Source organism: Miscanthus floridulus, chromosome 7, assembly GCF_019320115.1.
Source record: "Miscanthus floridulus cultivar M001 chromosome 7, ASM1932011v1, whole genome shotgun sequence".
Classification (NCBI taxonomy): Eukaryota; Viridiplantae; Streptophyta; class Magnoliopsida; order Poales; family Poaceae; genus Miscanthus; species Miscanthus floridulus.
The window spans coordinates 129847106-129868479 of record NC_089586.1 but is presented as its reverse complement, the minus strand read 5'-3'; the positions used below and the strand labels follow the sequence as shown (position 1 = coordinate 129868479).

Genomic DNA, 21374 nt, shown 5'->3' with positions numbered 1-21374 from the left:
ATATGTGTATTATTAATACATTCTATGATGAATCTAATAACACTTATTTCATATATTGTATATTGATACTCTTGTTATATAAACCTGGCCACTTGGTTTGAATTGGCACTATGCTAGAATTACGTTCCTTTCCCTACGGGGGGAGCAGGTACTTCTGAGCTTGCGGCCAAATTACCATCATTTAATCCACAGAAAGAGCTACAGAGGGCTTTTGCCTCCAAACCGGTTTTCAGACAGTCGATGAAAAGAGATTGGTAATGCAAGCTAAGCCACACATATGTTGAGTTACTTGTGGAAAGATACTTTGGCCGTCTGGCGGTTCAACCCAAAGATGCCTGTCAGAAATCTCTCTCCAAAGTCCAAGTATTAGTGTTCATAGTTCTTAGGATCTAAAATTCAGGAGACAACATTCCTCAAAGCTGCTGTTATGAATTAGTAGCGGCAGGAACATCTCCCAGCAGAAGAAATCAAACAGAAGCAACTGATGCTCCTTGTATCACCAATAACACTAACCTAAGTTTAAAGCTCAAAAAAAAAACCCCAACCTAACCAACTAATGTTGAGAATGCCCATCTTGAGACAACCAAATTGAACGAATGATATCCATGGAAATTTTGAATGTTATATTCTGAATTGCCAGATACTTGTGACCATTTCAGTCACTAAACCGCACGAGCTGATTTAGTCGGGGACAACATATTATAATAGATTTACAACAAATTGAATGACTTCATTGCCATTTCAAAGACATTTAATCCACCTTTGGAACAGCCATCGTCTTTCTGGCTGCAGGCTGTAGCAGGGCATTTGATACTTGAAAGTTGAAACACCATCAACATCATCCCACATTATTCAAGGTATTGGTTGGGTAGCCTCACATTAGAGGGCAAGTCCAATAAATTTTCCCTGTCATATTCTACTCTCAGCAGGTACTGGTGCCAAATCGAAGTGCTCCTCCAGCACAGTGAATACTTCTGTAAGCGAGGACACCTTGAAGTCAGGTTTAACTTCCTCAGGCAAAGAATCGTGAGGACCATATCGCCCCGTTTCATCGAGCAAGCAAGTAAAAGCTCCTGCCCTCTTTCCACAAACAACCTGACAAAATTTCAAATGGCAAGTAATTAAGTGAAAGTGTAATGTGACCAACTTCAGTTTATAGTTTACAAAAAAAAAGAGAGAGAGAATACTTCAGGAACTAGTAAAGTTAATGGGCAGTTAGCAAAGCATTATGAGACCAATTTATGTTGGTTTAGCTATGATGCAACTATGCAAGGACAACTTACAAGCAGAGTTAGGGTTAACTTTTAAAAAGAAAAGGTTATGGTGAAATCATATGTAGACATAAGCCATGGAATTTTATTTCTGGTTATTTCATCATGCCAATTGAAAACATGGAAGAGAATGTGCAAGTGCAAGGGTGCAACTCCCTCCGCTTGTTCTTAGTAGGCATATTAGGATTTGAAAAGTCTAGCTTCACAGATTTTGACCAACAGTATCAAATAATATGCATGCTGAATGTGTAAAATTTATATGAACAGATTCATAATTCAAATATTTGTTAATATGACATTGATTTTGTAGTGATTGATGATACATTGGAAAAGAAATTGGTGGTGAAAGTACACCCCTAAAAGGCTTTTTTCAAATCCTAATACACCTACTAAAAACAAATGGAGTATACGGCAACCCTTTATACGCTACAGCTTGTAATCAGTTAAAGAACGCTCACATCATCCTTGAGACTGTCGCCGACCATGATCACTTCGTGTGGTGGAATGTTCCAAGTGGAGCATATGTGAAGTAGTGGAGCTGGATCTGGCTTATAGGGGCGAAATTCTCTACTCAGTGCAGGAGTGAACTTCATCTGCAGTAATCCCAAACACAAATGTAGAGAAGAATAAACACACTAAATGCAATGGCATAATAATTTAAAAAATTGTACATCTGTCCCACTTCACACTATTGCAACACAATGACAAGCAATGAATCAGATCAGTGAGAGAGCAAATAATACGGGCATGATCTCATAATCTGGAAAAATTACTACATTATGATAAAACAGACTGCACAGGTACAAGAGCCAGAAATAACCAAATGGGCATGACGAATTAGTAATCAGAAGGAGGGAAACGCAACAACTTACACCAAATCTTTGGTGAAACAAATCAACTGCGTCCTTCACATTACGGGTGATCAAGCCTCTTCTGCAAAAAGTTGAGTCCAGGAATCAAAAGCTGAATATACGTAACACAACAAATGATTGACAGACACGCAAAGAAACAACGATTGCAGTTATCCAACTCGACTCACTTTTGAAATGACACCCACACATGCTCGACAATAGGCATGAACTCAATTGCTTGTGTCAAGCAACAGTACCAGCTCTGGTACACGCAATAAACTAGAGAAGTGAAAATCAGCCTTTCAACACACAGCAGTACAGCATCGATGTTAGTCGAATTCTTTCTGATCACTCTATGGTTGGACTAGCAACGAATCGCAATAGATGGTGTATTAGAACACCCGCTATTGGCATCTTTTGAAGTGGCAAGAGCGTTCTGCTTGTATAAAAATCAAAGAATGTCCCGCTATTGGCATCACAAATGTGTAGTATGTGTGAATGAAAACTTAAATTTAATCATTTGTACATGCACTCAGACATATCATTTGGTACACTGTAAGTACAAGTTCTCCTTGCAGAGCAATTGCTCTTAGTGTCAAGTTTCTGCAATCCAATATCCAATCAGACATATCATTTGGCATCCACTCATGATCATCTGTATCACGATCAGAGTTTGAAGCACCTAGGTTTGGAAGTGAAACTAGCAGGTGGCAATACCATGCGTAACCAATGTCAAAACTGGAGCAGTTCCACACACAGTGAATCAATGCGAGGGAAGCAATTTAAGCTGCATTGTGGAGGTAGCAAGCACTGACCTGATCTCCTTTGCGTCCAGGAAGCCGCATAGCTCCGAGGCGCCTGCATATACCCAGGACAAATCCAAGCAGTCACACACCACACCGAGTGTCACCGAGCTACAAACTACGAATCCAGAAGCAGTAGCAGCAAGGCAAGCAGGGTGGACAGGTGGTGGCCGCCTGACCGGGCATGATCTGGAGGCGGTCGAGCCCCTCCCGCTCGAAGCGAGCTATGACCTCGTACGCGTGGCGCTGCTTGTCGGGCGCCCAGTCCTCGATGCAGTGGAGGATGTCGACGGCGCCTCCGCCCGCGGCGCGCGCCGCGGCGTAGGCCGCGTCCCCGCCGAGCGCCTCGCGGTACATGGCCGGGAAGTCGATGACGGGCACCGTCAGGGTGCCGTCCAGATCGAAGACCACCCCGCGCAGCGGCCGCCTCGGTCCGGGCGCGGGCGCGGCGGAGGCGGAAGCGAAGGCGGAGGTGGACATGGCCCGGCGGCCGGCAAGGGCGCGGCGGCGGGGGAGGGGCGCGGCGCTCGCGGCGAGGGGGCCGCCGAGGAGCAGGCGGGGGAGCATGAGTGGCGTGATCTGGGCCGCTGGATGGGCCCGTCGATGGAGAAATTTTAATATTTAACCACGAGTTCGCAAGCTAAGTATTTGAGATCGAATTCGCAAGCCGTTCATTATTTAACCCCGCGCACGTAAATTATTTCCATCTGAGGAGTTTTTGTGATTTCCTCTCTTTTTCTATTTTGAAATACCTCTTCTCACTCATCAGGACACTGGAACTCTTGCCTCCTTATCCTATACCGGATCGGACGTTCCTGGTTCGCGTTTCTTCGTCGGCTCGTCGCGACCGCACGGAGCAGCGAGGCCGCTCGCGGACGCCGCCGCCCAACCCCGCCTGTGTTGTCGGTGGCCGCCCGCTTTTGCCTGCCCGGTTCCCCTCCGCCTGCCTAGGCCCCTTCCGCTAGCCGCCCTTCCCTGGCCCATCGGCCTAGGGTTTGGGGTGGCGTGCTCATCCATCGTCCTAGGCCAGGCACTGCCGGTCTCCCTGCTGGCGTCGCGCTAGCAGGCTGTCCTCCCCCAGTCTTGATGGCTCCTCCTGAGTAAGCCCCCAATCCTAAATCTCTCTTATGAGTTTTGCGGTACCTGTTGGTTTTGGTGAGGGGCACAAAATTGATTTTGTGTCTCATTTTTTTTTTTGGTTGATACACACGGTAGAGTTGATCCAGATGCCACATTTAGGTTATGCGTTCCGTTTTCTAAGTTCACTGTTAAGTTTAATGATGGTCGCTCTGTTGATGTGCCACAAAAATGTGATGAATGGGTTGTGGATTGTCGATCTTATAATTTGGAGATGCTAGAAAATGACTTGAAAGTTAGGCTCAATTGGGGAAGCGGACAACAGCATGTAATACACGAGTTTGACATGAGTGGTGGTAGAGAAAGAAAATTGCTAAATGATACAGAACTGTCCCTTGCATTTTCTGAAAGGATGGGTGACCAGAAGTTTTTCTTGTTTGTTGATGTTGAGAATAAACCCATAGAAGTGTTTTGTAGCTCTGCAATAGAGGCAACAACAAGCAATGTGGGGCATGATATTGTCACAGGACCAATAGATTCAAGCAAGGAGGCATTTGTTTCTCATACAATCGACTAGGACAGTCTAGAGATTATTCCTCTTGGACAAGATCAAATTTGTGCCGCACTTTCTATGATGGATGAAGATGCAATGTATGAGTTTATTGGCCTCGGGGCAGAGGATGAGAGGGCTGAGCAAGCTAGGATGGCGGCTAAAATTAATCTTGATGACGTGGACCTACAAGATGCAGAGTTATTGGTTGATGATCGTATACCTGGTGAGGATTCTGTGTAATATGATAGAGAAGACCGTCCAATGAAAGCTGGAACCATATATGCTAGTATGAATGAATTCAGGGCTGCAGTGCGGCAGCATGCTATAAATGGACAATTTGAACTTGCAACAGAGAAATCTTGCAAAGATTTATTCAGAGGACACTGTAAAGTTGAGGGTTGTCCATGGTCTATTGTAGCAAGGTTGATGCTTGATCAAGTCCAAGTCATGGTACTAACACTTTTCATATAGGAAAAAGTCTACATCACCCCCCACCTTTCATACTTGGTCTACTTCACCCCCTCAACTATGAAACCGTCTATTTTACCCCCTAGGCGGTTTTCTGACAGCTGTTTGATACGGTAACAACGGATTTGCTACAGTAACGGTGGCTTGCTACAGTGCCCGATGGTTTGAATTCCTTTTATTTATTTATTTTTGGTGAATCTTTAAAAAATCACAGTAAATTATAGAAAAATCATAAAATAAAAAATCTAATTTTGTTGGACTCCACATGAGTAGATCTACATAGTGAATATATAATACGATATGCTTTAGTATAAATTTTTTACTGTAGCCTTAGATTAATTGGAAAATCTAATTTTGTGTGTAATTAATTGGAATAATTTATAGCGGTAGCTTATATGGTCCAATTGTGGTAAAATTTTTATGGCACGCTAATTATTGTATGCTTGAACTATAGTAAAAATTTCGTACTCATTGGACTATGTATAACTTAGTTATAGATAAATTCTAATTAATTACAGATAAAATTGGATTTTCTAATTAATCTAAAGCTACAAAAAAAATTTGTACTAAAGCATACCGTATTATATATTCACTATATAGATCTACTCATGTAGAGTCCAATAAAATTAGATTTTTCATTTTATGATTTTTCTATGATTTACTGTGATTTTTCAAAGATTCATTGAAAATAAATAAAAAAAGGAATTCAAAACCACCGGGTACTGTAGCAAGCATAGTTACTGTAGCAAATCCGATGTTACTGTAGTAAAAGCGCTATCAGAAAACCATCCAGGAGGTAAAATAGACGGTTTTGGAAAGTTCAGGGAGTAAAACAGACGGTTTCATAGTTGAGGGGGTGAAGTAGACCAAGTATGAAAGGTGGGGGGTGATGTAGACTTTTTCCTTTTCATATATGTAGTATGCTAACTTAATGTATTATGCAGTATTAGTACTCATGCATGTAGGGTGCAGTTTGTTTCCATTTAACAGGTTACATTGAATAAAGAAAAGCATTTTTGTCCATCTATTGGAAGAGTGAGGACCAAGATGGCATCATACCATTGGGTAGCAGAGAAGGCAGTCCGCTTACTAATGAAGGATCCAAACATGGGTGCAAAGAAAATATAAGAAGAGCTAGATGACAAGTATCAAGTCAAAATTAGGTATGGTATTGTGCATAAGGGTTTTGTTGTGGCAGGAGAACAAATTCATGAGACATGGAAAGAGAGTTTTGGATATTTGTTCAACTTCAAGGCAGAGATTGGGCTTAGGATGCCAAGAAGTGTTGGAGAGATAGACGTCGTGAATAAGGAGGAAGGTGTATTTTTCCACAGATTCTTTTGTTGTTTGAAACCAAGCATTGATGATTTCCTAAATGGTTGTCGGTCATTTTTTAGTATTGGCTCCACAGCTCTCAATGGTAGATGGAGTGGCCACTTACCTTCAGCTACAACACTAGATGGGCACAATTGTATGTTTCCAGTTGCATTTGGGTTTTTTTTATGGTGAGACTACTGATAATTGGACTTGGTTTATGCAGCGGTGATAGAGGTCACAGATTCCCAAAAGATCATAAGACATGTGGTTAATATTCAGAATCACACATTACCTGTAGGGAGTGGCAAGTCTTAGAGAAACCATGTGCACATGCTTTGCTTCTAATCACCACACATAGAAATCCTAAGATGGAAGATTATCTTGATCCATACTACTCAGTGTACCATTTTAGACTAGCCTATGATGGTGTGATCAAACCACTACCTGATAAGTCTCAATGGGCAAGTGTGGATCTTGAATTTAAAGTGCTACCACCACTCGATAAGAGAGAGGTTGGAAGACAAAGGAAACTCAGAATACCTAGCTGCACAGAGAACAAGGGAAGCAAACCTAGGGGCAAAGGCATGTGGTAAGTGTAGTGCAAAAACTGCTTACATCATGGCCATAGGATAATATCCCCAAAGTGTGCTCTCAATGGAACAAAGACTTAAATGTGTCTGCCTTTTCCGACCTAACTCATATTTTTTTCATATTTTGAACTTATCTCAATTTTACATTTACATGAAAAGTCGGTCCAAGAAAGGAAAGGCAGGTAGGCCTACTGGTTCTACCAAAGGTGATGCGGCTCCTAGTCCATCCAAAAGGCAGAAGGTTCATGTGCAAAAAAATTCAGTGAATAATAGTCCTGGACCTGTGCAAGAACTAGAAGGCACAAAGAGAAATTAGCACTAGTCCTGGGCCTGTTACAAGAAAGTGAATTTCTATAAACTGAACATTGACTTGAAACTTGGAACACTATCTATTTTTTAGGCTAAACATTTGTCTCATTTTTAGCCAAATACAATTAACAATGGTGGAATTTGGAGGCACTAATCAGATCACTGTAAGCCCTAGAGCAGTGACTAGAAGGTAAAATGATTCACCTTGTTAACATGTTTGTGCTTATCTTACTTCATATACTGAACCAGTCTATTTTCCTATGGTATTTAGTCAAACTGGAGAAGGGCGAGTAATACTATGGCCACTCCAAGGAAGAGGCTAGGTCTGAAGAAAAGACTCACTCCAAAGAAGGGAAAGAAGATCAATGTTTGAATATTCCTAGAACAACGTTTGGAGACTTTTGTATTGTTCTACATTCCCAGCCATTAGGATATTTCTTTTGTCTATGTGAACCTGTAATCTTAAATTGGTTGGATGATTCTATTGTCTCTATGTGAACCTGTACTCTTTAAATTGCCTACATGGTTGTATTGTCGACTTGAACCTATTTACTAAATTATATAGCTGGTTCTATTGTGTACGCTAAAATTTGATTATAATTTATATGTTGTTTATGTTGATTTGGACTAAATATGTTAGATCTGTGTAAAATTTAAGTTCTGGGGACTATGAAAACTGTTGGGTGAGCCGACGGGGAAGATGTCGGGGAGAAAAATGTGCGAACCGAGAGAAGCGAGGTGCTGGGCGAGCGTCCAGACCACCAGAAAAGGGGGAAGGGTAGTATCGTCATTTCCTGTGGTCTAAACAGTGTAAAGAGGCAGCTGAAAATAAAAAATGAGACAAATCTTTCATAATCCCTCAAATTAAAACAATTCACGTATGCAGGGTTAAATATTGAAAGACTTGTGAATTAGATGTGAAATACTGAAAGGCTTGCGAATTCATGTTAAATATTAAAATTTCTCCGTATCGAGTGGCTAGGGTGGGGTTTACGGGTTGCGGGTAGTTGTTGGCCTGGGTGGAGTTTGTAGTGGCGGGCTTTCGCTGTCTCCAGCCTCCAGGCTACCCGCCTCCACTACATTTGGTTCACAGAGGCTAGCTTTGCCTTGCCTTGCCAGCAAGAGCAAGCCTAACCTTGCTAAGTCCGGCGAGTCAAATTGGTTAGCCGAGGATAGCAGAGATTTTTCTTGCCAGTATAAGTCCTATCCTAGTGCAGCTAGCTCAACAGCCAAATGCACAACTCTCTTGTACAGCCTCGCTGGGCAAGGCAAGGCAAGGCAAGCTTTGCTTGAAGATCCAAACATACCCAAGCCTCGCTGAGCAACATGCGGTACGAAAAGAACGAAAAATGCTCATTTATGTATAGTTTCACATTTCTTTTCTTGAAGAAGGCATAAAACATGATAGTAAATGAAATGAATATGGATATTACAATTGACCACGTTGTGCACACAAAGGGTTAATTGATACTCACTCTGTTTCAGATGAGAGAACATTTTAATTTTATTCTAAGTCAAACTTATCTAACTTTAACTAAGTTTATATATACAAAATACACTAACATTTACAACATCAAATTTGTTGTAACGTATTTATTTTGTAATGTAGGGATGTTAATATACTTCTGGACAAACTCAAACAAAGTCATAGAAGTTTTGGCTCGACAAATCTAAAGTTACGTGCAATTTGGACCCGATGGAGTATTTCAGCATCCACATATCTGATGCGACCTCGAACCATCACTGTTTTAGAACGAGGAGATCTCCAAACTTAGATGTTTATTATGTGTTCTTCATTATTATATTATTGATTGGAAAGTTTTATTTTTTAATAGAAAATGTGCACTACGTGGTTGAGACGGAAGGAGTAATAAATCATAAGAGAGTCGATCTTGCTGTGGAGTGACGTAGCTGGGTTCCTGGGTTGGGTCACGTAGGAAGGGAGGAAATAGGAATTTACCATCAGTAATTAGTAATAACAGCAAAACGCATGGAAACTTATGATTGATAAAAAAACTAAAAATTGATTTGCTTTTCACTTTCACATTTTCCTACCATGCTTATTTTTCACATTTCGTGGCCATTTTACTCTAGAATACAAGAAAACCTAAATATAACGAGCTCTAATAAGTAAGTACAGTAATAACCGGAATTTTATATTTGGACTCTCATCTGACCATACCTTAGATCGTCTCCAACAGCCTAGGTATACCACTACCCATACCCAAAATGCATCATGCATAGGGAAAAAATGGCCTCTAACAGAGTAGGCAAAAGGGACACCCATTTTGTGTAGAAGGAGAGAGAACCCAAATTAGCATCCTCTCTCCATCGTGACCCAAATCTGGAGGCTCCCATCGTCACTGGGAGACGAGGTGTAGCCATGGCGGTGGCGCCATCATGGTTGAAGGAGGACGGGCGCCGCCACTAGATCTGCCCCTAGAAGCCACGAGCCACCGTCCCTCGGTCCCCGCCGATGGCCACCCCGCCGCCTAGAGGCCGCCGCCATCGGTGATGTCGACAAAAGATGCTCGACAGTCCTCCGAGGGGTATCCCACGAAGGTAGATTGATTGGTGGAGGTGCGCGTAATAGGAACCGAATGGTGACACAAGGCGCAGAGATAGCAAGTTAGACAGGTTCAGACCGTCTGATAGACGTAATATCCTACGTCCTGTATCTTTGGTGTATTGTATTGAGACGTAGTAGCTGTCGACTAGGGGACCCCTACCTCTCCTTATATACTCTAGAGGGGTAGGGTTACAAGGAAAGTATCCTATTTGGTACTATACAATATCTTGCGGTGCACGTCGACCAGTGTCGTGCACGCCTTGATCCTGTGGGCTGGCCACCTCTGATGGCGCGGCCCATGTCTTGTCTTATGGATACCGGGGGTCATATCTTCCACAGCTAGTCTCCAAGCGCCTTTTATCCATTGTGCAACGCTGTCTTGAGCTTGTCCAAGCAGGTGCGAACAAAATCGAGCAGTCAGGCTCATGGTCCGACCATCGTGATGAGTTGCCGAGCAGTTGTGAACCGTCGTCGAGCAGTGTGAACCATCATCGAGCAGTTGTGAATCGTCGTCGAGCAGTGTATCCCAAGTAAGGCTTGTCATAAGGATGTAAGGAGCTCAAGTTCAAAATCCAAAATTTTTGAAAATTCTTCCACTTAGGAGGAGTGTAGCCATTTAGACTCTGTCAATAAGGAGGGTAAATCAAGAAATAAGCACTACATTCACCGCTAGGTGAAGTATAGCCACTTAGTCCCTGAGCCTGCTGGAAGATGAAGAATAAATCTTGTAGCAGCGTCAAAGAAAAGAAGTCTAAAAGCTTGTTGACGTCATCTGACATGCGCGTATCAAGACTCCAGACATGCTGTCCAAGATCAGCACCCTAATCCGAATAGCATGGAGCAACTTGATAGCACACAGATGAGACGTAGCCAGATCCGACCACCAAGGGAGTCCTCAGCTTAGCTGACGATGCTTGCACGAAGAATCCGAGCACCAAAGGAGTCCTCATCTTAGCTGGCGATGTCTGAGCACCGAGGAGTCCTCGGCGCAGCTGACGATGTCTGAGCACCAAGGAGTCCTCGACGCAGCTAGCGATGTCTGAGCACCAAGGAGTCCTCGGCGTAGTTGGCGATGTCCGAGCACCGAGGAGTCCCCGACGGAGCTGGTGTTGTTCGAGCACCTAGGAGCCCGACATAGCTGGCGATGAAGCACAAGCGACGACAGTCCGGTCAACTGGTCGGCGACGAAGTGAGCATTGAGTAGAAGCGATCGGCGAACAGTTCGATCAACTAGTTGGCGACGAAGTCCATAAACCTAGCGGTTCGACCAGTTGATCGGTGGAGAAGTCCGAGCACCAGGTGGTCCGACTATCTAGACGATGATCCTGCAATACAAACATATAGAACGGGTAGTACATGATGTAAAAATATATGAACTCTGGGGAAGAACCAGCAATAGTGATGAAATAGCGTATGCAGCTCGACGATCAGTTGGTGTGAAGATGTACTTATATTTAATATAAACTGCCCGACTAGTTAGTGTGTAGCCGAGTCTCCAGCCCTAGCTAGCCTGTTAACCATAACGTGGAGCGCGGAGCCCGTGTGCGTGTAGGAAGAACAAAGTGTCGCTAAGGAGCCGCTGTCGACCACCCATAACACAGAGGGTAGATGCTCGTGCACGTATAGGAAGGAGCCGGAGACAAGGCCGCCTCTTGGAACATCCGTGCATCCACACGACTGTTCGGGGGTTCGGAAAATCATTTGGAGAGCAAGCATGGAGAAAACAGCTCGGAGAAATATTATGGCGATATACAGAGATTAGAAAATATTTAGAAAAATATTAAAGCGTGACTTAGCTTTAGACAGAATGTCTGGTCGGCGGCGTATGTCGTTATCTGGTCGGCGTTGACGAAATTGTTCGGCCCTCGAGCTTTCTGAATTGTTGTTATGGTGGCGGTCGCGGTCGTCATGGCACAGTTCTATGTGGCGATCATCATTGCAACGCGGCAGATGATCAGAGTAAATAGCCCAGGCCAGATACGGAGAGATGATTGACTGGTCGGAGAAATGATGTTGTACAACGGAGTAGATGGGAGTGCTTCGCGAATAGGATGAGGCAGTCAAACTTGTCAGGTGGAGTTGGTAGAGGCTTGTACGTTCTTCAGGTTTGCCCAGCGAGTCGCGGCTGCCGTGCAAAAAAGTCGCGTACATACTGTCGTGGGACATCAAATCCTTGTCGACCGTAGGTGTATATGCATGCACTGCTGCTCCACGTGAGACGCACCTCGATTATTATTTTTCTCTGGATCTTGTCAGTTGTTGTACGTGTGGTGCCGCCGAGTACTCCCAACTCCGCAGCCTAGGGCCACGGTTGACGACGCATCGAGCTGGATGTAGATCGTCAAGGAGAATAGGAGTGCCATGTCTTGCCACCGATGCCAAGCCTGATTAATCAGGTTGCAAGTGGATGCAGAGCCGTGTGCGTCAAATAGGATTTGTCGCTTGACTCCACGTATCGAAACTTGCTGCCGCGAATTCGCAACAAGTTGCGCCGTGACGTCAGGTCACCACGGATGATGTTGATTTTGAGATCCATCTGGCTTGCTATGAGATCAGCACGCACATGTCCCACGGTGGGCGTCAACTGTCGACAAAAGATGCTCGGCAGTCCTTTAAGGAATATCCCACGAAGGTACATTGATCGGTGGAGGTGCGCATGATAGGAACCGGATGGTGACACAAGACGTAGAGACAACGAGTTAGACAGGTTCAGGCCGTCTGATAGACGTAATACCCTATGTCCTGTGTCTTTGGTGTATTGTATTAAGATGTAGCAGCTGTCGACTAGGGGACCCCTGCCTCTCCTTATATACTCTGGAGGGGTAGGGTTATAAGGAAAGTATCATATTTGGTACTATACAATATCTTACGGGCATGTTGACCAGTGCCGTGCACGCCTTGATCTTGTGGGCTGGGCCACCTCTGATGGTGCGGCCCATGTCTTGTCTTATGGATACCAGGGGTCATATCCCCACAGGTGACAAAGGGGATGGGCCTTGTGGTGGATCCGTGAGGGGAGGTGGAGGGGCGACCGCCGTCGCTGCCAGGAAGGTGTACGGGCCGTCTCCTCGACAGGAAGGACTCGGGGGACCGTGGGGCCGTCGATCCGTCGGAGCTAGAGGCGATGGGCCGAGGGCGCTTTGCCGAGGACGTGGGGTCGCCGGTGCAAGGGCAGAGGTGGGAGCGAGGGAGGAGGCCGGTGCGGGGTCGAGGATGGGAGCGACCGAGGCGGGGGTGCCTAGGGTGGCGGACTCGTCGGAGATTGGGATGGGGGCGATGAAGTCGGGGCTCGCGATGGAGTATGCGTCGGCTGTTGGAAAAGGAAAGTTTTGGGTCACGCACCTTTTTGCTGTACACTACCCAAACCGTCCAATGCGTCTCGCGTATGGGTTTGGACCGTTGGAGACCGTCTTAGGCATACGTGCATGTGTAGATGTGCTGTGCACAGTTATATGTCCAGCAATTCACAGTGGCGATTAAATTAAAGCCATGCCGCTGCATGCAGCAATTCGCCAGTTGTTTAATCTAAAGGGGTGTTTGGTTGCCCCTCCTAAATTTTAATCGTTGTTCTATTAGATATTGGATACATGCATGAAGTATTAAATATAGACTAATTACGAAACTAATTACATAGTTTGCGACTAATTTGTGAGATGAATCTTTTGAGCCTAATTAGTCCATGATTTGACAATATTTTACTACAGTAAATACGTGCTAACGATGGATTAATTAGGCTTAAAAAATCGTCTCGTAGAGTACTGACGGATTATGTAATTTATTTTTTATTAGTATCCAAATACCACATGCAACATCCTTCCAACACACCTTCTAAGATTTTAGTAGCTAGATTTAAAAAAAAAAAACTAACGCGGACTTCGGCACAGAGAAGCAGCAGCAAATAAATCTGCTGTGTCCTGTCATGGACTCATTTCTTGCCCTGCAGACACGGCAATCATGTTTTGACCCCAATGAAGAAGTAGAACTACTCCACCTCATTTGGAGGCTATTCAATTCTCCACTAGCATGTACTGTAGTACTCTACCAACCAGCGGTACCGTGCACCTGCCTCTTTGGCATGGAAAACCAGTGAACTACTAAAACACATGCCTCCGTAGTCCGTACACGGTACACGCACGCACGAGGTCGTCCGGAGCCCTGCTCTCCTCGTAGTTACAGCTCATTTTAACCTTGTTATAAATCAATTCTTCTTTAATTTTAATAAAATTTTTAAATATACAGTAACAAGTTAAGGCCAGTCACAGTAGGAATTTCATCCTGGTCTAATTTGCATTTAATACTATGACACATTAGCATATTTTATTTTTTCGTGTTCTCACATGCCATTTTTCACCACGGAACGAACCGAGTTCCATTACTCATGAGCAATGAAATTACAATTACAATAACTATAATACTCGTCATCAGAGCCCTGTTTTTTTGTTATCAGAAACGAGACATATTTTAGGCCTGGTTTAGCATGGCTTTAGCAACATCTTCATAAGTTGTTTGAAGCTCTTTTTTTTTTTGCCAAACGGTCATTTTGAAAACAACTTCACCCTTGAAAAGAAGGAAAGAAGAAAATACAAGGGCATCTATGATATTTCATCATCTCTGTCTACTATGTGAAGTTTTTTTTATCAAACGGGGTCACGAAAATAGCTCAAATTCACCGGTAGAGCTATTCATTAATCTAAAACCGAAAAAACAGCTTCACTGCTAAAGCTGAGCTATGTCAAATGGGACCTTAGCGTCTTTCTGTCTTTAAAAAAAGAAAAACGGTCAGTGCCGTTACCACTACGATCCCATTCGCTTGGAGGAATCTAGAGGAATCTGGATGAATCTGGAGAAATTTGTGAAAGGAAAACACTGTTCCAGATGAAAAAAGAAGCATACTACTATACTATCCAGGATCCACAGCTGCATATACATAAATATGCATCTTCAAATACCAGGGGACTGTCCCCTTAATTAGGTAGAGGCTTCATTCGAAACATGATTGGCAGCACATCACTGCAAATGGTGTTGACACTGTACTAAACCTCCCCTCCATCATCACTATAGTCTCCACTCTCCAGCTGCCATCAACGAACAACAGCAGCATGCAGGTACCAATGGTGATCTGATGACCTCTCCTAATCATCCCCCCCTTTTGAGGAAACAAATTGATACGATGATCACTGCAAATTGCAACACTAACACATGCCGTGTGAGTGGGGCTCGCTGATTTTTCTCATTCTCTGATGCCTCCGGACTCCGGTACACCATGCATGCATCTAATAAGTGGCATCTATATATCGCTCTCAGGCTGCCAGTTGATGTGCTTTAATTTATTAGGGAAGGAGATACAGCTAGCGACAATGACCGGCTATCAACCTCTGATGATGCTTTATTTATTTGCCATGCAATCACGGCATGCAGCGTCGTCGTACGAGGATAGATCATCCATCAAATGAACCGCCAGTGTCGTTGCATCAGCATCACCGACCAAATGGGGCTGGCTGGCTGGCTCTCTTCAGTTCACAGGAAGGGCTAGCTGCACTGTGTTCCTCATTTCAAGAATCCAGCAGGGGCATTTAGTCTGCCTTGCTTTTGTAATTTTATTTATGTTTCTTACCATTTCCAAAATTCCAATTATTTTATTTATTTGGAAAAATCCCAAAAAGGTTTTGCAGTAATAAAGCTCATGCGATCGACCGGTTTGCTTCACAAGAAAAACGCTCTCCTGCTGTCCGTCCTGATGCTTCAAATGCATTCCAGTTCTGCTGAACTTCCGTTCATGTGCTTTACTGTGTGCAGGAGGCGACGACGACCTGTACTGTAAGGCCCAAACTGTCAATTACCAGAGAGCAAGCCTGAGCAAAGCAGTGAATAATCACTACATTACGGTTTACGAAGGCAAATTTATACTGCACTGGGGCAATGCAAGACTGAGAGTCTGAGACGGTCTGGATCTGGGTAATTTGAGCGACCGACGGGATGAGGAGGAGGAGAATTGAAATCCTGTACTTGAACCGACTCTAGACAGTCCTGTCCTGTCCTAGATGTGATGAGATCTCTACTGCTTCTCCTTGTGTTTTCGTTTTCATCCTCCTGCACAGTACAGTCCAGGGAACACCACAATTCAATGGCCTCCATAAGAAGGTGAAGGTGTGGCTGCATGCATATGCATGCGCTAGTCACGCGTACACCACCAGGTCACTTTGTGAGATTGTAGGGCACTAGCTTCTTTTGTCTTCTCCACCTGCAGTAGACTCCCACCTGGTATGGTAAATAAAACACGCAGAGACAAATTAAGCCAAGCTTCTACTGATCTGATCCTAGCTATTCCTCTCGCACTATATATATATAGTACTGTCTGAAAACTTCACTTCAACAACAGTGCATAGCAGCACTGTTCTTGTAAGAAGAAGTTGATGCTCGAGACTAATTACAACTCTTTGACAGATTTTTTTTTTCTTTTCTACAGTCCAAAGTAAAAAAAAAAGACTCTAAAAAAGACTCGGAGTTAATGGCCCGGCCATTGCATTCAATAATCAATATTCAATACCAATACCACCGTCCTCTCTCAGCTCTGCACACTGCACTGCAGATTGTATCGTCAGGACGCCCGCCCATCCAGGCAGGAATTCAGGTTCGCTTTTGCAATGGCCTCGTTTAGATTGCGAAAAAATTTCAAACCGATGAATAGTATCACTTTCGTCTTATTTAACAAATATTGTCCAATCGTGGACCAACTAAGCTCAAAAGATTCATCTCGTGATTTCCAACTAAACTGTGTAATTAGTTATTTTTTTTACCTACACTTAATACTCCATGCAAGCAGCTAAAAATTGATGTGATGGAGAGAGAGTGAAAAAACTTGGAATTTGGGTGGCATCTAAACAAGGCCTAGGAAAATGACGCCACTTTTGGTAGCTAGCTAGCAGCTGAAAATTTAGGCAAACAAAGGCAAAAATTTATGAATCCCATCCCCTGAAAATTTATATAAAATTATAAGAAGCTGTCCTTCCTATATGACAATTGACAGGATATGGTCGTCACTGTCACACACTTACACGTACATGCAATGCAACGACACCGACACAAACGAAACCTGCATGCAGAAAACCACATGTGATTCTGCATTCTGGACTGGACGACGACTGAAACCGATCGAAAACTGATGGCGTGCACTAGCTACTAGCAGCCAGGAGCTAGGGAGTACTCTCTACACACACCCTCAAAAACTCGAGATCATATCCAAGGAACGGACAAGCACGCGGTCGAATTGCATGCACGCAACAATGGCGATGAAGCTGAAGCTGCAGGGGGATGACGACATGACATCACGTGCGCAGCTGCTGCTTCTGGAGGTCGATGGCGAGGACGGTGCTGAGGTTCATGGGCGCGATGTATTCCACAGACCCCGACATGAACTGCTGCACGATGAGGCGGTTGGCGCGCTCCGTGGGGTGGAAGGCGTCCCAGAACACGTAGCTGTCGCGGTCGGCGCAGAGGCTGGACACCATGGTGCACAGCCCCATGCCGTTGAACCGCCCCTGGCCGCAGCACGCCTCGGTGGCGGTCTCGAACCCGTACGCCTTGGGGTCGTCGATGAAGTCGTCGTGGATCCGCTTCATGTTCACGCCGACGAACACTTCGCCGCCGTGGCGGGCGTTGAGGTCCTGCAGCAGCGCCATGAGCCGCGGGTTGTACATCTCGGCGGCGCGCTGCAGCTCCGGGTCGCAGGTGCCGTCCAGGCTGTGCAGCGCCAGCTCGGCCGGGACGCACCCCATGGGGCCGACCCCCTGCACCAGCACCCGCCGGGCGCCGAGGTCGTAGAGGTGCTCCAGGATCTGCGCGTACTCCGACAGCAGGTAGGAGACGTAGTCCGGCAGCGAGAACTCACGCGACCGCGCCGAGTAGGGCACCAGGTAGTAGTTGTTCACGAAGTCGTTGCCGCCCAGCGTGATGAGCACCAGCGCGCCGCGCACCAGGCGGGTCGTCTCCTCCGCGCCGATCAGCGCGCTCAGACGCTTCTGGTACTGCTCGAAGTAGCGCAGCTGCTTCTCGATGTGGATGATGTTGGCCTGCAATGCAATGCATGCACGGACATTATTATTGCACATTGGTTGCACCACAGTTCTGAGTTCGTCGTCGTCGGACTCGTCGCATTCTATCTATCTATCTATCATCATGACTTGATGAACTCTACTACTATGTAATGTAACGTACGAATTGGAATCCGGTGTCGTTGAGGATGCCGACGCCGGCGGACGCGAAGTTGGCGCCGACGAGCATCTTGTCGCCGTCGAGCTCGGGGCTCAGGTACGGCAGCACGGGCTCCGCGCCGAGGTGCTCACCTGCGTGCGTGCATGCAAGGATGCATTCGTGCACCAAGTTAGTAACTGGATGGACAGGACTCGAACGCTATATATGCTAGCTAGCTAGCACTGTCAGGACTCAGGACTCGACTCCGACGACTCAACTGATGACGTCCGGCACGTTCTTGCCGTTGCTGAACCGCCCCGTGGCGCGGTGGTCTGGCGTGTCGATGCCGTAGGGCGGCGAGTCGGCGCGCGCCGCCGTGATCAGGTAGTTGTTGTTGCCGTTGTCCACGAGGGAGTCGCCGAAGACGAAGAAGGCCCGGGCCGCGTCAGCGCCCCGCGCCGCCTGGAGCACGGCGAGCGCCCCCAGGCAGAGCGCGAGGGACACGAGGCGCCAGGTTGGGGACGCCATTGCGGGCGGCGCTGTCAGTGGCCTGCACCTTCTGATCTGATCGATGTGAAATGTGATGGACTGCACTGCACTGACGCGCGCGCTTGGAGATGATGAGTAGCTTGGAAGGAAGGCTCGTCGTCGTCGCGACCCTTTTATAGTGCCCTCGTCGCCCAAACCGCTGAGGGAATGGATGGTGGATCAGAGAAGAGAAGACAATAATGAGTAGTCACTCGCGTCGCGTCCCGTCCGATCGGTGGTTGGTGCCCGCCATTACTGCACTGTTGTTCTGTTCTCCACAGTCTTGGGCCTTAATAAATCCTTCTCTGCTGCGGTTTCTTTTCTTTTCCAAGACCCCAATTGCCCAGTCCAGCTTTCTTTGCATCAGGTCACACTTTCAGATGTACACAATCGGGTGCTTAAACAAACGCAATGTGTTCAGTTCAGTTCAGTTCAACCAGGGCCTTGTTTAGATTACATCCAAATTCCAAGTTTTTTCGCTCTCTCTCCATCACATCAATTTTTAGCCGCTTGCATGGAGTATTAAATGTAGGTAAAAAAAATAACTAATTGCACAGTTTAGTTCGAAATCACGAGATGAATCTTTTGAGCCTAGTTGGTCCACGATTGGACAATATTTGTCAAATAAGACGAAAGTGCTACTATTCATCGGGTTGAAATTTTTTCGCAATCTAAACGAGGCCCAGACATGAGTTTGGCATCGATCCAGCACGGATCTGACAGGCTCGAATGAATGCCAAAGAGCCGGGTAAAGGTCAACTGCAAGGAGCGGCGCATCAGTGAGCTTTCTGTAAACGCACGGCGTTGTTCCCATCCCAGGTTTGCTACTGGCTGAAACGGGAATGCCAGTCTGCCACAAGGGTTTACATTACCGCGACGATCAGATTCAGAGCAGGTAGCATGGTATTGGTATTCATGAGGGCAGTTGGATCTATCCATCTTATCGCCCGTGTAATGATGCCTGGGGTTAGATGAGGATGAGCTGTATGTAGCGAGCTACAGATGGAACGAGCCTTGAGCCCTTGACAGCGAGCAGTACTGCAGTAGTAACATCGGTTTGGGTGAGTAGTTTGCATCAACATCCCACGTGCGGCTGTTTTTTTTTTCCTCATCTCGTCACTGTGTGTGTGGAACTCTTCAGTAAATACTAATAGGGTCCGTCTTCAGTAAATACATGAAGTTCATATGAATCGGCTTTGTTTCTCATAGGAACAGGTGAAATTTTCCGCATTCCAAACAGGCCATAGAAGCATAGAACGACACACAATTCAGTTTGTAGTTTCAGACAGAGGCCAGCAACAAAAGGGCATCTGTCCGTCAAAGTGTTAGGAGATGATGATGAGGCATTAAGTCTTATTGGAAACTAAAAAACCAAGAGGAAAAAAACTACTCCATCCATGTACTGCTTGTGCCACCTTTGTTCAAATGATTTACTTACTACTAAACAGATTTGCATGCTCCGTTATTCTGTTAATGGCTCTCCTCTCATCTCCCGCTGTCATACATCAGCAACCAAGTCAGTAGTATTTTCTACTACGGTAGTAGTCAAATGTTAGGCTGTGTTTAGTTCGTAAATTTTGGGAATTTGGCTATTGTAGCACTTTCGTTTTTATTTGGCAATTAATGTTCAATCATGAACTAATTAGGCTCAAAACGTTCGTCTCGCAATTTTCCACCAAACTATGTAATTAGTTTTTTTTCATCTATATTTAATGCTCCATGCACGTATCGTAAGATTCGATGTGATGGCTACTATAGCATTTTTTGGGAATTTAGTTGGGAACTAAACAAGACCTTAGGATGTTACAATTTTTTCTAGGTTACCAGGAGCACTGCATTAAGTGGGTACTATCCAATTTGAAGTTATTACTCGATCGTAAAAAGATCCAGTGGATCATCAGTACACAGATGAGCTGCAAGAACAGGCCTACCCGATCGAGTACCAGTACCAGCACCAAGCACCACCTAATTAATCAACACTGTTGCACTGCACTGCTCCTGATCATACAGGAGTAACTGCACTGCCCTGTTTTTTCCAAAAATTTTCGCCTCAAAGTATCACATCGAATCTTGCGGCACATGCATAGAGTACTAAATGTAGACGAAAAAAAAACTAATTGCATAGTTCTCGGCAAAATCGCGAGACGAATCTTTTAAGCCTAATTAGTCCATGAAAAACCTTAAGTGCTACAGTAACCCACATGTGCTAATGACCGATTAATTAGTATCGTTAGATTCGTCTCGCAATTTCCTGATGGGTTCTGTAATTTGTTTTTTTATGAGTATCCAAAAACATCTCCCGACATCATTTCAACACATCGATGTAACACCCAAAAATTTTTATTTCGCGAACTAAACACAAACGTGGCGAAATGAAATCTAGAAGAAACTGAATCCGGCCAAGCACGTAGGGGCCCCTCGTCCCTTCCCAACCCTCCACCGCACTGCATTCACTGCTGTCTACTGGTATCATCATCGTCCATGCCTCTTCATTCCCTGTAAATCTAGACTGTACTTGGAATTCCTTTTTCACACACAGTGTTCTTATCTGAGCTCTGAATTTATTTACCACTGCATTTCCATATACTCTTGCCATACTCTCTAACACTCTAGGGCACATTTTGCATCAAGACACAGTACAGGTTTTGTGCAGAAACAAACCAGACAATCTGTAGTTGAAGTGTTTCTGCACCGTTGAAGTGAAGTGTGAAATTTGCAGGCAGACTGTGTTTTATTAATTTTACCGAGTGGGACCGCAGGTGGAGTGGAGGAGACAAGGAAGTGCCCTACAATTACAAATGACCTGGACGGAGTGCATGCAATGCAATGCATCCACAGCTTCACCTTC

At 45.1% G+C, this 21374-nt stretch overlaps 2 protein-coding genes and 1 long non-coding RNA gene across 3 annotated transcripts; 1 reads left to right on the top strand and 2 right to left on the bottom strand.

The window, feature by feature from the left end:
• Positions 1-600: 600 nt before the first annotated feature.
• Positions 601-3540, bottom strand: LOC136467958 (haloacid dehalogenase-like hydrolase domain-containing protein At2g33255). Its single transcript, XM_066466805.1, has 5 exons — positions 3105-3540; positions 2938-2980; positions 2144-2204; positions 1730-1864; positions 601-1095 (listed from the first exon to the last, which is right to left on the bottom strand). The coding sequence occupies exons 1-5, from the start codon at positions 3490-3492 to the stop codon at positions 910-912; spliced, it is 813 nt and encodes a 270-aa protein (XP_066322902.1). The 5' UTR covers positions 3493-3540; the 3' UTR covers positions 601-909.
• Positions 3541-3677: 137 nt separating this feature from the next.
• On the top strand, positions 3678-7777 carry LOC136467959 (uncharacterized). The gene is made up of 3 exons (XR_010761657.1): positions 3678-4025; positions 7355-7429; positions 7511-7777. It is a non-coding gene; the product is annotated as an uncharacterized lncRNA (long non-coding RNA).
• An 8986-nt stretch (positions 7778-16763) lies between these two features.
• Positions 16764-18636, bottom strand: LOC136464786 (GDSL esterase/lipase At5g33370-like). Its single transcript, XM_066463740.1, has 3 exons — positions 18277-18636; positions 18023-18150; positions 16764-17877 (listed from the first exon to the last, which is right to left on the bottom strand). Exons 1-3 carry the CDS (start codon positions 18524-18526, stop codon positions 17134-17136), a joined length of 1122 nt encoding a protein of 373 aa, XP_066319837.1. The 5' UTR covers positions 18527-18636; the 3' UTR covers positions 16764-17133.
• Positions 18637-21374: the final 2738 nt, after the last annotated feature.

What these genes read in the sequence shown, in the direction of transcription:
- LOC136467958 (XM_066466805.1), bottom strand. Translation starts at nt 3,492, where the DNA reads ATGCTCCCCCGCCTGCTCCTCGGCGGCCCCCTCGCCGCGAGCGCCGCG. An exon ending in CCGCCTCCAGATCATGCCCG is followed by an intron (nt 2,981 to 3,104) that starts GTCAGGCGGCCA and finishes GGGTATATGCAG; the next exon opens with GCGCCTCGGAGCTATGCGGC. An exon ending in CTGGACGCAAAGGAGATCAG is followed by an intron (nt 2,205 to 2,937) that starts GTCAGTGCTTGC and finishes AACTTTTTGCAG; the next exon opens with AAGAGGCTTGATCACCCGTA.
- LOC136464786 (XM_066463740.1), bottom strand. Translation starts at nt 18,526, where the DNA reads ATGGCGTCCCCAACCTGGCGCCTCGTGTCCCTCGCGCTCTGCCTGGGG. An exon ending in GAACGTGCCGGACGTCATCA is followed by an intron (nt 18,151 to 18,276) that starts GTTGAGTCGTCG and finishes GCACGCACGCAG; the next exon opens with GTGAGCACCTCGGCGCGGAG. An exon ending in ACGACACCGGATTCCAATTC is followed by an intron (nt 17,878 to 18,022) that starts GTACGTTACATT and finishes ATTGCATTGCAG; the next exon opens with GCCAACATCATCCACATCGA.